The sequence below is a fragment of the Aulonocara sp. 'chitande type north' Nkhata Bay genome, linkage group LG4, assembly GCF_057382095.1.
Source record: "Aulonocara sp. 'chitande type north' Nkhata Bay isolate Kocher_YH1m ecotype deep benthic linkage group LG4, A_spYH_male_GT1.1, whole genome shotgun sequence".
NCBI lineage: Eukaryota > Metazoa > Chordata > Actinopteri > Cichliformes > Cichlidae > Aulonocara > Aulonocara sp. 'chitande type north' Nkhata Bay.
This window is the reverse complement of record NC_141347.1, coordinates 27,703,457-27,718,595: the sequence shown is the minus strand read 5'-3', so window position 1 is coordinate 27,718,595 and position 15,139 is coordinate 27,703,457. Positions and strand designations below refer to the sequence as shown.

The 15,139-nt window shown below is 40.5% G+C and overlaps 1 protein-coding gene across 3 annotated transcripts in view; it reads right to left on the bottom strand.

The window, feature by feature from the left end:
- Window positions 1-1,057: 1,057 nt before the first annotated feature.
- The window catches only part of dock6 (dedicator of cytokinesis 6), a 35,443-nt gene continuing 21,361 nt past the window's right edge, over window positions 1,058-15,139 (bottom strand). For all 3 annotated transcript variants that reach the window (XM_086289578.1, XM_086289579.1, XM_086289580.1), the window contains 24 exons: window positions 11,869-11,982; window positions 11,601-11,771; window positions 10,907-11,046; window positions 10,622-10,791; window positions 10,357-10,508; window positions 9,866-10,048; window positions 9,047-9,173; window positions 8,874-8,958; window positions 8,648-8,744; window positions 8,397-8,531; window positions 7,955-8,107; window positions 7,381-7,539; window positions 7,162-7,262; window positions 6,890-7,082; window positions 6,067-6,210; window positions 5,844-5,975; window positions 5,710-5,724; window positions 4,242-4,367; window positions 4,064-4,153; window positions 3,749-3,985; window positions 3,520-3,663; window positions 3,279-3,385; window positions 3,016-3,189; window positions 1,058-2,346 (listed from right to left, as the gene is read on the bottom strand). In XM_086289578.1, the coding sequence (XP_086145704.1) occupies window positions 2,304-2,346; window positions 3,016-3,189; window positions 3,279-3,385; window positions 3,520-3,663; window positions 3,749-3,985; window positions 4,064-4,153; window positions 4,242-4,367; window positions 5,710-5,724; window positions 5,844-5,975; window positions 6,067-6,210; window positions 6,890-7,082; window positions 7,162-7,262; window positions 7,381-7,539; window positions 7,955-8,107; window positions 8,397-8,531; window positions 8,648-8,744; window positions 8,874-8,958; window positions 9,047-9,173; window positions 9,866-10,048; window positions 10,357-10,508; window positions 10,622-10,791; window positions 10,907-11,046; window positions 11,601-11,771; window positions 11,869-11,982 (3,192 nt within the window). In that variant the 3' untranslated portion in view covers window positions 1,058-2,303. The remainder of the gene's footprint in view (window positions 2,347-3,015; window positions 3,190-3,278; window positions 3,386-3,519; window positions 3,664-3,748; window positions 3,986-4,063; window positions 4,154-4,241; window positions 4,368-5,709; window positions 5,725-5,843; window positions 5,976-6,066; window positions 6,211-6,889; window positions 7,083-7,161; window positions 7,263-7,380; window positions 7,540-7,954; window positions 8,108-8,396; window positions 8,532-8,647; window positions 8,745-8,873; window positions 8,959-9,046; window positions 9,174-9,865; window positions 10,049-10,356; window positions 10,509-10,621; window positions 10,792-10,906; window positions 11,047-11,600; window positions 11,772-11,868; window positions 11,983-15,139) is intronic.

Below are 15,139 nucleotides of genomic sequence, written 5' to 3'. Positions count from 1 at the left end.
GGAAACAGTTAAAATCTTTGAATTGCTAAACTTTCAAAATAAGACGCCTTGTTATAAAATAATAAGCAACGAAGTACAGTAAAGTCAGCAACTATAATCTTAAAAATCCTCACTGGTCCCCAGCTGTCACTGGTAACATTAAAGTTTACATACTGTACTCGATAATAAAATATTTTTAAACAACTTGATCACACTTTTTGGATATGAAACACTGAGCTGTGCATTTATTTAGCGCCCAATCACAACAACAGATGCTTTAAATGCAACTACAGCTGTCAAACTAGTACAACAGCATATTAAGTTTCAAGTTTAATACTGAAGTGTAGCAAACTGGAGATACAACTGAAAAGTCTAAAATATATTCAAATCCATTAAATTATCAAATCAAGGAACGCTGAGGAATCCCAATAAACGTCTAAGACCTCAAACAACCTCTTTAGAGATCCATGGACATCAAAAGTTGTTGGTGGAAGGACACCGAGTATCTTTGAGAAATTTCATACCCCACAAAAGACTTGCAGAAACAACCATAAAAGTCCCTGCAAGAGGATGTCGCCAAATAAACAAATACAAATAAAAAACTATATGTAATCATAATGGTACTGTAACCCTTGTGAATGTGCAGTAAATATGTGATGAAATAATTATTCTTAATTATAACTGTTAATTTTAAGTTATAACATCTGAAAAAGAATAGTCTACAACATTCAAAAGTATTGAGATTCATAACTAAAATTAATACATGCAAATTTAGTAATAATTACTTGCAAACCTTGTGTATGTTTCATGTAGAAACAGAAATGTAGAAATGCCACTATGTTACTGTCGTAGCCCTGTTGTTAGAGTAGTTTTTGTAGTATCACTGTGGTCTATGGGTATTAAAGATGCTTCCCATACCATAATATGATACTGACTGCTGAAAAGCGAAGAAACCATGTGTGAAAAACATAGATTTCCAGTAACAAAACTGTTAATGTGAAACAGTGTTAAAAATAGTAAACACATTACTACATGAATTTACATCGTAAGACCCATAAATAAAGGATGACCAGGAGTGTAGGGAGAAATATTTAATAGAAGACAGTGTAAATAAATAAAAAAAATTGCCTATCTAATCGGTAAAAAACAGTTTCCAGCTCTGTAAAATAACAAAAGCACATATATTTTAGTAGTTACAGTGTTAATGTGCTGCAGGTTGTTTACAATAGTGCAATTTCATAGATACAGTAGATGGAGATTTCTACAATAAATGCAAACCACAGAGGTGTATACATACAAAACATTTGGTCTTATACAGAAGCGCATAACAGTCAAACGAGGACTTGTTTACGCAGTCATAACATATTCAGTTATCTATCTATCTATACTGTAGTATGATAGTGAATGTCGCAGTTTGAACATGCCTGTGTGAGTAAACGAGATGGCCTGTCTTTAGACAGTGCTTCTGTGATAAACATCTGATGCGACTGCAGTGCTTTTCTAAGAGTTCACAGTTTTAAGAACACATTTAAACATCCCATCGAGTCAGTCTCTCCCACACATTATGAGCTCAATCATATCAAACCTGGACCTCCACAAAAAGCAGCCCACCAACTCTCTTTATTGAACCCTTATAACGAGAGATGGGCAGATAAATGTTACGACTTGAGGGAGAAGGAATGTCAGTTATTTGGTCTGTTGATAACAAAAGAAAACTCCCTGGGACTATTTAATAACAAAGTCTGGCAGTGATCACTACCAGGGATTAAAAAAAATCTCACAAATTAAATAAGTCCATGACACAAAACAGACAACCTAAGCCTGTTCAAAAGCAGACACTCGAAGCTAAAGAAAAACAAATGTAAAACAGTGCACTAAAAACTAAAGGTAAAGTCAGATCAGGCTCTGAGAGATTACTTTGGGTGGATAACTGTAAAAAGCTTTCTTTAAACGCTGCCATCTTAGAGCCTTGCTCCAAATGACAATGTTTACAGAGCAGATAACCTTCCTGCATAAACACCAGAGGGGTTTTTTTCCCCAAAAGAGGTGTGAGAGTGGTGGGGATGGTAGGGCAGCGAAAGAGGTGACAACTTACTGTGTGTGCATAGAGGGACTGGAAGGGGGAGGGGGGTGTTAAGACATGACTAGGTGGCCAAGGGTGATGAGTGTAAAATAACGAGCTAGATGAAGAAGAGGACGGTGAGTTTGTGTGTTCCTGCTACAGTTGGTGTGCAATGCAGTGGGGGGAAGGGGGGACAGACGGTATGAGATGGTGCTAATTTTAAAAGCTTGTTGCTTTGTGTCGCTTTGCAGCTTTCTGTGGCTCAACAGTCGACTTTGCGGAAACTCGACCTACTGTAGGAGTTCCTGCAAGAGAGGGGGGATAATTAGTAGGAATACTGGTAAAAAGACTTTTGTCAAAATCAAAAACATATTTTAGCAAAGATGTAGTTCATTTTTATTTCATTTGAGCCAAAAAAATGCCACCCAAGGAGTGTGAAAGTTGTCCCACTAAAAGCTTACATGGCTTTGAGTCAGCATTGTGGTTCCAAGAATAATAATGATAAACCCCTAATGTAATATAGCGGACCAATGGAGCTCAAAGTTTGTGTTAATATTTTAAATATCTGGGATTTTACATTTCTCTGTGCTGCAGCATCGGTCTGGCAGGTGCTGTTGACTGTAACTGTTTCTGATTAGAAATCAGTCCACATGCAAACACAGAGGTGCAGCCAGAAGATGATGAAAACCAAAAGTAACATATGGTGATAGTTTCCATAGTCAAACAGGCTACAGCAGTTCAAGAAGTGCATCATCTTTTATTAATGACTGTGGAATAAAATGTGACACATTTGAAATCACTGAAATGTGTCTGCATGTCTGCTCACTGGTGACATGCAGAGCATATAGCCTGAAGCATGACACAGTTTTACGTTCCTCTTATGTTAGCTTGATGTGCTTGAAGAAGCAGCATGAGATCATTTTATGCGTCTCTGTGCGTAGGCGTGTGTGTGTGTTATTAATGTCTCAAGTTACCGTTGTGTTTGCAGAGTCGGAGCTGGTAGGGTTCTGTAAAGCTGGGGGATCTTGCGGTTGATGAGAGGACCCAGAGCTTCTTTCAGTTTATGATAATTCCTTTCTAGCTCTCTGTGGTACTCTTTCTGATCTGGCCCAATCAGGGCTTTATTCTTCCTCAGGGCATCTTCACACCTGCACAAAAAAGAAAGACACAGGGAGTTGGGATTTGTTTTTATTGGCTACACAACAGTCTTTGTCTGAGACGGAGATCATGTCAGTACCTCTTAGCGAAGTCTTTAAAGCAGAGGCGCAGTTTGTTGTGATGACGAAACAGCTTGGGGTCATCAGGAATGTCGGCGAGAAAGACCTGCGCCACCTCAAGGGGGCCCTGTTAGGGGAGACAAACAGTTACATATTAGCTGAGGAATTTCTGCCACTGCTTAAAACACTAACCCAGACTTAAAGCTCTGCTTTGATGTTATTATTATTCCAGGGGGACCAGCATTTCAATTATTTTATCACCTGGTTGACAGTGGTGCCCACACAGCCCTGGAGCACCATCTGAAGCATTTTAGAGTCTGCGGGGTCTTGGTTTGTGGCGAAAGCGAGCTCCTGAGTCTTCTTCTGCATATCTTCAATCGCCACCTCAATGGGGACAAGAATAATCTGGAAAGCCAAAGATGTAACAATGAACATACATCATAATGTCTACATTTATTTAAAATCTGATCCCTCCAGTAGAGACACCCACCTCCTCCTTGTGGATAACATTGATCCGTGTCTTGATGTAAGGGAAGGCGTGAGACGTTGTCAGGATGGTTTTGCGTTTGTACTGCTCGTGCAGGTCGCCGTGAGCGCGGCCGTCCAGAGTGAAGGGAGTGCAGTACATGAAGGTACGCAAGTTGTAGTTCTTGTCAAAGTAGGTGATTCTTTCCTTCAGCTCATATGTGTCAAAGTAGGGCTCGACATAGGTGATCTGCAGGTAAGCCTGAAAAAGTCATCAGTACAGTTAGACATTTTTAAAATATACATATTCTTTAAGCAACAAACATACACATCTCTTTACCTTGTTGGGATCGAGTTTGTTTTTGTCCACTGGGTTGGAGTCTTTGATAATTTCGACCACCTCATCCCCAAATTTCTCTGAGTAGAACTCCTGTGGGCCAGAGGCATTCACCTTTAGACATATGTTCCTCATAAATCATTAAAGACATCTTTATTAACATCAGGAGGAGTTAACATGCCTCAAGTCTGTGCGATATCTCAGCTAACTTGGTGATCGATGGCTCCTTGTAGACAAATTCTTGCTCATCCAGATCTCCGAAGCGACAGCCATAGAAACCCACTCTGAAGTAGGTCCCAAACATTCGCTGAACACTAAAAACAAGACAGAAAACTTAAACGATTAAGGAGTGCAGAGCATGAGTGAATTAAAAGCAGCTGACACAGAGCTTACGTGGTAATAGTAGAAAAAAAAATACCCCGTTTTAATTCATGGACTCATTATCTGACACTAAAGACTTGAAATGAAGATTTTTTTTCTTCACAAACTAAAATGTTTAAATGACTGAGCTGTTTTTATTGAGGACTCAACAACCTTGAAACAAAGATCAAATCTGTCATACAAACGTTAGCATACTGTTTTTCCACTAGTACATAAATGCTGAATGAATGAATAGAAACACAAAAACAGGAGGAACAGCATTATGCGACACTGCAGAATAAACTCACCACGAGTAATGTGTTGTACAGAAATGTTAGCGAAATAGCTGTTTAACCATTAGAAAAAATGCAGTAAAAAGTACTTGGTAACAGTGTGATAACAAAGTGTCAGTAACTAAGTAACTATGCAATTATATGCTAATTAGGGGTCATCATAGTAAGCAGCCATATGGAGGTGTTAACAAAGCCTAAAATGTGAAATGTAAACTAGAAATCTATCTGAATAACCAGAGTTTATTTTTTTCCCCCCAATCATGATCCATGGTTGTTATACTGCTGTTGTATTTATGCGTTATCCTATTTAACTTCTGTGCCTGATTTTCTGTTAGTGAAAAGGTCTGGTTGATGTTTGGAAATTATATAGTTATTGGATGTGGATATTGGTGGGGCCAATGACTGTGTCCTTTCCTGAGGGCCACCCTTGTAAAAAGAGCCAACATGGCCACCGCCTACCACAGAGGATCATTTACTTTCTTCTCTCTCTCTCAACCGGCCACACCAGTGAGCCGCCTTTTCTTTGTAAACGTTTTCTCTTGTTTAGTTGTTTTGGGGCTGAAAGCTGTTTGGTTTTTTTCTTTTAGTTAAAACAGCTGGTTTGTAAAATGCACACAGATTGTTTTCACCCTGACACTAATTTATATTCCTGTGTTTGCAACACCAGTGATGAAAAACAAAACAAAACAGCATTTACTGTTTGTTAACGCTTTGGATTTGGGAAAACAGATGCTTTTCATGTTGTGGGAAAATACAAATTCATGCTCAGAAGTAGTTTTATTACAGCAGGACTGCAGCACAAATTAATTAATACTTGTCTTAATTCTACTCAACCAAGTGATAAAGTAAGCTTTGCATCACTCACCAGTGGCCATGTTATTGACACAGGAGGGGAGAAGAAAACAAGCCAAGGGGAAGAAGAATAACATTGTCAACAACAACTGCTGAATGTTTTACTTTAAATTAGATGCTCTTAATGTCAGATTAGTTTGTTACCTCCCATCCTGAACTCTGGAAAAGATGAGAAAAGAAATAAAGCACATAAGAAGGGAATTAGGATAAAGATAATTAGCTAGAAACGAATTCCTTTGTGGATTGCTGGTGATTTCAGGATTAAGCTGTCAACTCACTTGGTTGTAGACTTTATTAAAGGCATCTTGTAGCTTCCCGTGGACAGTAGCCAGCTTTTTAAAGTCTCTGTTGGCTTCATGGATCGGGAGCAGAATCTTGTACACTTCATTAATGGCCTCATACATGCCGGCCTGCAGTTACAGCACAATTAAATAGAGATTTTAACACAAATCATGTTAATGCTGGAACCTTGTGCTGTTTGTCAGTGAATGTGAGTCATACCATATTAAAAGAAGCAGCTGCTTGCTCGAGAAGCCCCACCAGGCCAGACTCACTGAAATACTTCCCAGCACAAATGCCCTCCTCCTCTGGCGACAGAACGTCATCGGATACTGCCGACTCCTCTAATACGTTGGATGAAATATTCTGTAGTAAAAACAGACAAAACAGAATAGGAAAAAAGTTAACATCTGGTCATACACCCACATGTTTTATATGTCTTTTAAGTAAAAGTTTCATTTAGGCCTGAGTCACACAGGTCTAGACACCCATTAGTGAAGATCTAGTAACCACAGGTCACAAGAGTCTCAAACCGGGTGGTGAATAGTTGTTGGAGGTTTCTGGCAGTCGCTGCAAATTCAATTGCTAAAACTCAACTCACACAAGTCCAGAGACCAGTCAGCCATCACCTGGCAACGACAGGTCATTTGGGAAAAATTTGAATTCTCTACCCAGTTAGTGACTGGTTGCTGGAGGTTTCTGGCAGTTTCAGTTTCAAACTGGTCACAAAGAGGTATACAGTGCCTCAGTGAAAGATTACAGTTGCTTTGACTGTGAGCAGATTGTCGCGGTTGCCCGTAGTTTGCATGGAAAACATCTCCTTGTCAGATAACTGCCAACTACTTTCCAAGCTGTAGTGAAACAGTGAAAACTGTAACACGCACCAGATAAGGAGACAAATTTTTGTGCCTTTTGAAACATGTTGGCTGCAGTGTTCAGGCAGGTATCAGGAGGTCACCGACTGTGACCGAGGCATTAGACTAAAATCATTGTGACCTAGCCAACTATTTGTAAGTAGAAAGGTTTAAACAGAATACACATTGACCTGAAATGTGACACAACCAATGGGCAGGTAGCGACAATCCTCCAGCATGTTGAGATACTCCGCTACCAGAGCTGCGCTGTGGACCAGACAGTGGGCTGCTTCAGCATGGTTCCCTCTCTCTGAGTGTTTCCCTGCCATGTTTTGAAGCCACGTTAAGCGCAAGTCAGGGGAGTTCTGGTAACCTTTAGCAATCCTGAAAAGAGAAAATGAGAAAACACTTTAGGTTTTATTTTATTTTTGATTTACAGCCACTCTGATGGTTATTCCAGTACCTGTACATTAGGTCGATAAGCATCTCTGGATCGTGCTGATGCTCCTTCATCTTCACAGTGTCAGTAAGAATCATGTGCAGGTTGAACACCAGATCCTGGACCTGCAGTTTCAAACATACATATACCAAATGAAAAAAAATGTCTTACCTGTTCCACCAGCTTACCCGTTCCACGAGCTTCAGCTCAAAAACTGTAAACAAGATGATGGTTGCTGTCCACCTGCTCTGGGAAAGGTGTGTCCCGCAGCTCTAAGTCCTCTTCGGCATATGTCAAGATTGTCTTGAGAGACCGACGAAGATGCTCTTCATTAAAGTTCTGCGATGTTCCCACCAGTGAGGACAGAGACATGGTGACCTGCATCTTTACTCGTGCAAAGTTCTACAAACAAAAACGTAGCTCAGTGTGACTTACAACATCAGTAATAATAATGGATTGCATTTATATAGCGCTTTACAATTCCACTATTCATTCACTCTCACATTCACACACTGGTGGAAGCAAGCTACACTTGTAGCCCCAGTTGCCCTGGGACAGACTGACAGAAGCGAGGCTGCCTTATCGCGCCATCACCAGTAGGTGGTAGGTGAAGTGTCTTGCCCAAGGACACAACAACCAAGACAGACAGAGCTGGGATCGAACCGGCAACCTTCTGGTTACAAGCTGAGCTTCCCAAACCTGAACCACAGTCGCCCATTACAGTCTTGAATTACGGTATAGATGGATTTTGCTGACATGTCCACAGTAATGAAAGAACATCAAAGTATTTCACAGATAATGAAACATCTTAACATACATTTCCAATCTCGAAGTTCTGTCTCATGAGCAGGTAAAGGGATGCCGAGGCGTGACTTCTGACAGAGCCGACACTGCTGCTGCAGTGACGCAGGAGACGCAGGCACAGGTCTGCACAAAGCTCCGTGTCCTCCTCAAACAGCATCTCTGGGAACTATACACAAAAACACACAGCGTCACTTCGTACAGTTCACCCCGCTGCCACCAGAAATTAAATATGGCCCACTTGCTTTACTTTTCAATACAAAAATGTAACACAGATGTCATCAATAAAAATGAGTAAGCAGAATAATGCCAAATAGGAGTAAAACTATTAATACCAAAACATTAATTATTTGTGTTAATTCATTAATTTGTGATTTTTTTTTTTTTTTTTTGCTGGAAAGGACAATAAAAAAAAACCCTGAAAACTTGTGTAATTGCTAAAAACAAACTGCACTTACTTTGAAAACCAGAGCTCTCTGTGTATTGAAGCAATGCTGCAGAAAGAGGGCGCTCTGGTTTCCTGCCATGCTGTGAAGAAGTACTCTCAGCACTCCACCTAAAACACTTTCTTTCAACTCTGATGCAACCACAGTCTGAAAGAAGACAGGCACACAACAAGCAAAGGATGTTTATATAGGAGGACAGCACTGTATGTCAACCACTGGAAAGGTGGTGTCTAAACAGATTTATTTAATTCTCATTGTTTTACCTTGACTATAATTTCCAGTGTGTCCAGTACTATGAGAGAGGCCTCAGTAGCTAGGTTTCCATCCACCACAGACTCCTGTTCCACCTCAGCCTTAGTCCTGAAAGGTGTCATTTTACAATCATGTTACACAGAAACACACATTTGACATAAATTATAATCCAAGAATATTTGTAATTTTCACAAGGTGAGCAGAAGAACCAAATCTATATGTCTGTAAAGCACATACTTGTCGACTCTGTCTGCATTTGTTCTCCAATGAGTTACGTTCTTTTTCCACCTAACGTTCTCCTGGCTGCCATAAGGGCTCCTTTCTGTAAGAGTAAATTTCCTTAAGCACCACAAATATAAATTGCTTCAGACATGCACGACGCAAACCTATGTTTCTGTTGTGCTTCCCACCTCTGTGACGCCGAACCATCTCCTGACGGGCTCCGATTGTGCCCAGTATGGCTTCTTCAAGTCGTGCTTTCATATCCTGAGACTTTTTAAATGTCAGGCTATTGATCCGCTCCAAAGTCTTCTTCCCCTACAACGCCCACCAAACATCAGAGGACAAATAAATCATAAAAAGGTAGCATACAAATTGGGCAAGTTTACCCAGAAATTTCTCTGACAGAGAAAAAAAGACTATATTAAAAGTGGATAAAAGGGAAAAAAACCGGGTAGAAAGCTGCTAAGAAATGGACTTTAGAAAGGCAAACAATTTAAAAACAAACAAACATAAAAATAGCCTTCTGTCCTATTGATAATTTATAGAGTAAACACAGCTAAATAGACTACTGTGTGATTTTGCAGTGCTATGTAAACAGTAATGGAAAATACAGTAGTAACCCTGGATATGATGTCTGAAGTCCAAGTGCCTCAGTGTACAATGCATTATGTATAATGTATCATATCAAATATACTTTTCAGAGACAGAAGTGAGGGCATTCTCAGCCAGCAGTAACTGACCAGCACAGATCTGTTACATGCTGCCACAGACATCATTTTTGCAGTAATGGTTAAATTAAATCAAATTTTTAAATAACAGCTAATTAAACCATGAACATTAACTCATTGCCTTCATAAAAGCCCCATCAAACAGGAGAAAAAGAAGGAAAATGAAATTTAATCAATATTTGCTCTGAACTAGATTTCTTTGAAAAAAAAAATCAATTTAGAGGAATTTAGCATCTCCCTGAATGAACTGTGAATCTTGATGGTGCCCATTTATTATACCTTGTATTCAAAGCAGGACACACAGAGATGCAGCAGATCTAGCAAGCGGTTGATTTGCAGTACAGACAAATCTGACACCCAGCGCTCCAGGAGAGCTGCATCTGCATTCTTCAGCACCCACAGGAAACACACCAGCAGAGTCCTACTGCACTCGGCGGACAGAGAGCTGGACTGGCGCCCCGCCTGGTAACGACACGCACACACACAGAAAATCGGTGCCAATCTTGTAATCCACTTGAGTATAGAACAAAATGGCTGTTTAGAGAAAGTTATAGCAAAGGACACAGAGCCACCTACAGGTGAAGAGGAGCAGTTGTTCTTTAGCTAAAGAACAACATGGAAAGAATGCAAATGATATTTAAATGGGTGAGTGTTGTGTGGTGTGACCGTCTGTCAAACTGAAGCAGCAGTCGCCCACACAGAGGCCACTCTGTGACCTGTCAGTCTGTAGGGCTCTGGGGAACACTATGACCCTTGCTGCTATCACTTACCACTGTGGGCAGTGCGAATGGGTTGGCTTTGGCGTGCTGCAGAGGGGAGCCAGCGATTGCCATGGCAACAGACTGACTGATAGTGCTGCCACTGTCTGGGTCAGCATCGTCAGCGTGGGTGGATGCATGGCGGACCCGAGAAGGCGAGGAGTCTGCAAGGCAATAAGAAAAGCGCTCTCAGGTACAATAATACTGCAAATATAACAACATCTTCTCGAGCAGGTGGAAAATCATATTTATGGGCTGCTCATATTGTTCTGCTGACCAGAGAAGTCATAGAGTTGATGTAGCGTCTCCATGACGATTGGGATGAGAGGCAGGTAGAGCTGAGCCATGTGGGCTCTGACTTGAGGGTCCCTGTAGCGAGGGTCTGCATCGTGGCTACACAGCAGGGAGTGAACGGCACTAATGGCCTTTTTATGAAGGAAAAAAACCCTGTGGGTGATAAACAAAATCATCATAATCTTTGTCATCTCTCATTTTATTTCACGTTAAAGTCTGAATCGATGTAAAGTCTTGATCAGCTTGTGAGCAGATACTAAAAACCCACCCTTCACCATCAGGGTCGAGGATGAGTGAGAGCTCAGACAGCAGCAGGCCGGACAGGAAGTGCTGCTGGCGAAAAGGGACGGAGAGCTCAAACATGGTGGCCACGCCCTGGTCTTGCACCATACTGGAAAATGCTGAGCTCTGTGGACACAAGGAGACATAGTTAAGATGACACAGAATTATAGAGAAATGACTTTAAGTGTGGCTGACATTAATGTTATGCAATGGTTTGTGTAGGAACACAGTAGAAGAGTTATTCTCGAATTTTTGATGACTGCAAATTTAAGACATCATTTGTTTATTAAGGAAAATAAACAGCTTTAGTTAGTGTTTGTAGTGTATTTGCTAATTTCATAATTTATGTTTGTATTTTTAAACCAAGAGGAAGGCACATTTTGACCCCAGCGGTATTTCTGTTAAGAAACTCTAGCTATGATGCCCAGAACAGAAGAGTTGGAATTCAAGAAAAATCCTCCCAAAATGACACAATACAGTGTATTGCATTCTTTCCTTGGCTGACTCAAGGGCTGCAAAAAACATCCCCAAGGGCCATGACTGGAACTTTGAGGACACTGATGCTATGAGTATGCACTTATTACAGAGGGAAATTAGCAACATTTCAATTTATCCATTCTCTTTATGTGAAATTTTTTTATTTTTATAATTCGTCTATGATGGATAATGTGCTGTAGTACCTGTGATGTAGTGGAAGAAGTGGAAGGAGAGGGGGAGGCTGGGGGGCTCAGGATTGAGCACGGCAAGTTGAGGATCACATAGTGCTCATGGCTGCAGACAATACGAGTGAAGTCCATCCTCAGAGCATTCAGAGAGCTGGGATTCTGGGCCGTGTGCAACTTGTTGGCAATCTGTTTAACATGCAGTTACATAGAAGATACAATAATGTGTGTGGGAGTCTCTGAGCGTATCAGATTACAGGAAAATAGGAAAAAGTGCAATGGGGACCTGTTTGTAGTAAGAGCGGATGAGGTTGAAGACAAAGCCCCGGTCCATGAGAGACAACAGGTCACTCAGGAAGAAAGCCAGACTGCTATTTAACCTCTCCACAAGCTCCACATCCTGGAAGGGGAAAATTCATGTGAGAGAAAGAGGAAGAGTCTTGGTTTACATTATATTAGGTTTGAATCAAACAGCAATGCTCAAGCTTTGTATAAAAGATAAGGGAGAAAAATAAAGCCACTATAGTTTTTGTTGGCCAGTGACCTAAATTGTTATCAAGAAATGAATTCAAATCCTTTTTGTAAATGGTTAATGGAAATATAGACCCCAGCATTGCTGGGTCAGGTATGCCTCTTAGATTCATTAGTTGGAATATCAGAGGTATGGGTAACCCTGTTAAGAGATCTAAGGTTTTTACTCACTTGAAACGTCTAAATTCTGACATAGCATTTTTACAGGAGACTCATCTTCGCATTAAGGATCATTATAGGTTATATTGCCCTTGGGTAGGTCAGGTCTTTCACTCAAATTTTAATTCGAAGGCTAGAGGAGTGGCCATTCTCATTAATAAGAAAGTTCAATTCACTTTGACCAATGTTGTCGCTGATAGGAACGGTAGATACATCATTGTTGCTGGTACCCTAATGCAGAAAAAGGTTTTGTTGGTAAATGTATATGCCCCGAATTTTGATGATGCTGAATTCGCTAATAGATTGCTGAGTAACATCCCCTTTCTGAATACACATTTGCTTATCCTTGGTGGTGATCTGAATTGTGTTTTTGATCCAATTTTGGATCGATCTAGTCCTCGTAATTTGACTCAATCATCTATGTCTAAAACATTCTCAGATTTTATGAAACAGAATGATCTTGTTGATCCATGGAGATTTCGCAACCCTTCAATCAAAAAATTTTCATTCTTCTCTCAGGTCCACCAGTCTTATTCCAGGATTGATTATTTTTTCATCGACAGAACTCTTAATTCATGTGTTAATTCTTCCGACTATTCTGGTATTGTAATATCTGATCATTCTCCTCTGCTATTGGATGTTCATCTTTCTACCCATAAACGTAGCCCTCCACTTTGGAGATTTAACTCTCTCCTTCTGGCGGATAAAGAATTTTGTGAATTTATTTCAGGCTCTATTGAGGAGTTCTTGTCCTTCAATCAGGATGATTCTGTCTCATATTCTCTGCTATGGGAGACTCTTAAATGCTACCTGAGAGGTCAAGTTATTTCTTACTCTGTCCGTGCTAATAAAAAGATTAATGCCAGGCTTAAAGAACTTATAGCTGCAATTAGTAACCTTGATCAAAGTTATACACTGAACCCTTCTCCAGAATTACTGAAGCAGCGCCTTGATTTGCAAGCAGAATTTGATCTTATGTCAACCAAAGAGGCTGAGCACTTATTACTACGCAGTCGTGGCTCATATTACGAATATGGTGACAAGGCTAGTCGCTTGTTGGCACATCAGTTACGACGTCAGGCCTCCTCGCGTGTGATCCCCATTATTAAACACTCTGATGACAATATTACTACAGATCCCTTGGAAATTAATTCTACCTTTAAAACATTTTACTCTTTGTTGTACAGGTCCGAATTTCCCACGGATAAAGCTAAAATGAATGCATTTCTTCATAATCTTTCAAACCCTGTTATTGGTGCTAATGATGCGGGGCAATTGGACTCCCCATTATCTGTTGAAGAAGTATTAAAAGCTATTACAGCTATGCAGTCTAATAAAGCCCCGGGCCCGGATGGGTTTCCAATTGAATTCTATAAAACATTTATTGGTAAATTGGCACCATTGCTTTTGTCTGTGTTTAACGAATCCTTGGAAACCGGTTCATTACCACCTACTTTCACACAAGCAACCATAGCGCTCCTTCTCAAAAATGACAAGGACCCAACCTCCTGTGGTTCCTACAGGCCATTATCTCTGCTTAATGCCGATGCAAAGGTATTGGCTAAAGTAATTTCATCTCGCCTTGAGGATGTGCTTCCTCGAATTATATCTGAAGAGCAGAATGGCTTTATAAAGGGACGGCAATTGTTTTTTAATACCCGTACACTCTTTAATGTTATTTACTCAAAGCGTCTATCTGAACTTCCTGAACTTGTGATTTCTTTAGATGCTGAAAAGGCTTTCGATAGGGTGGAGTGGGAGTACTTGTTTGCAGTTTTAGAGAAATTTGGTTTTGGTGATAAATTTATTTCCTGGATTCGGCTTCTTTATTCGTCCCCTAAAGCCAGTGTTCATACTAATGATGTTTACTCTGATTATTTTGCGCTGGGTCGTGGTTGTCGTCAAGGTTGCCCTTTGTCTCCCTTACTCTTTGCCATTGCCATCGAGCCTCTGTCTATTACATTGCGATCTTCTTCTGTATTCAGGGGAATCATCCGTAATGGAATTACACATAAAGTATCATTGTATGCGGATGACTTGTTATTATATATGACTGACCCCGCATGCTCCATCCCTGCTGTTTTAAGTATTCTGGAGAACTTCAGTTCGTTTTCAGGTTATAAATTGAATTTGGGGAAAAGTGAGTGTTTTCCTGTTAATACGGCAGCACGTCAACTTCAACAGTCCGATCTACCCTTTCGTCTCAGTCCGTCTGGGTTTAAGTACTTAGGGATTAACGTGACTCGCTCTCTAGCTGGCCTTAAATCAGCAAATTTGTCTCCTCTTATATCTAGGGTCACATCTGATATTCAAAGATGGGGTAATCTCCCCCTTTCTTTAATCGGTAAGATTAACGTTGTTAAAATGAACATCTTACCAAAATTTTTATTTTTATTTCAGTCAATTCCCTTATTTTTGCCGAAACATTTTTTTGTTTCACTGGACAAGATTATTGGTTCTTTCATTTGGGGAGGGAAGCCACCTAGGGTCTCTAAAACTTTGCTGCAGCGATGCAGATTTAGTGGAGGACTTGCATTACCTAATTTTTTAGTCTATTACTGGGCCGCTCACATCCATAAACTTTGCTACTGGCTAAAATCTTCTGGTTCCTCGTGGTGTGAATTGGAGCTATCATCATGTAAGGCCTCTTCTTTACCGGCTTTGCTCTATTCCTCTTTACCCGTGAGACCCTCTCTGTACACTGATAATCAGGTGGTTCTTAACACACTCAAAATCTGGTTTCAGTTTAGACGTCACTTTGATTTTGTAATGCCGTCTTCCTCGGGTCCTCTAAGCGAAAACCATTTGTTTCCCCCTTCACTTTTGGACTCGACATTTTCAGTGTGGTGTGACAAGGGTATAAAACA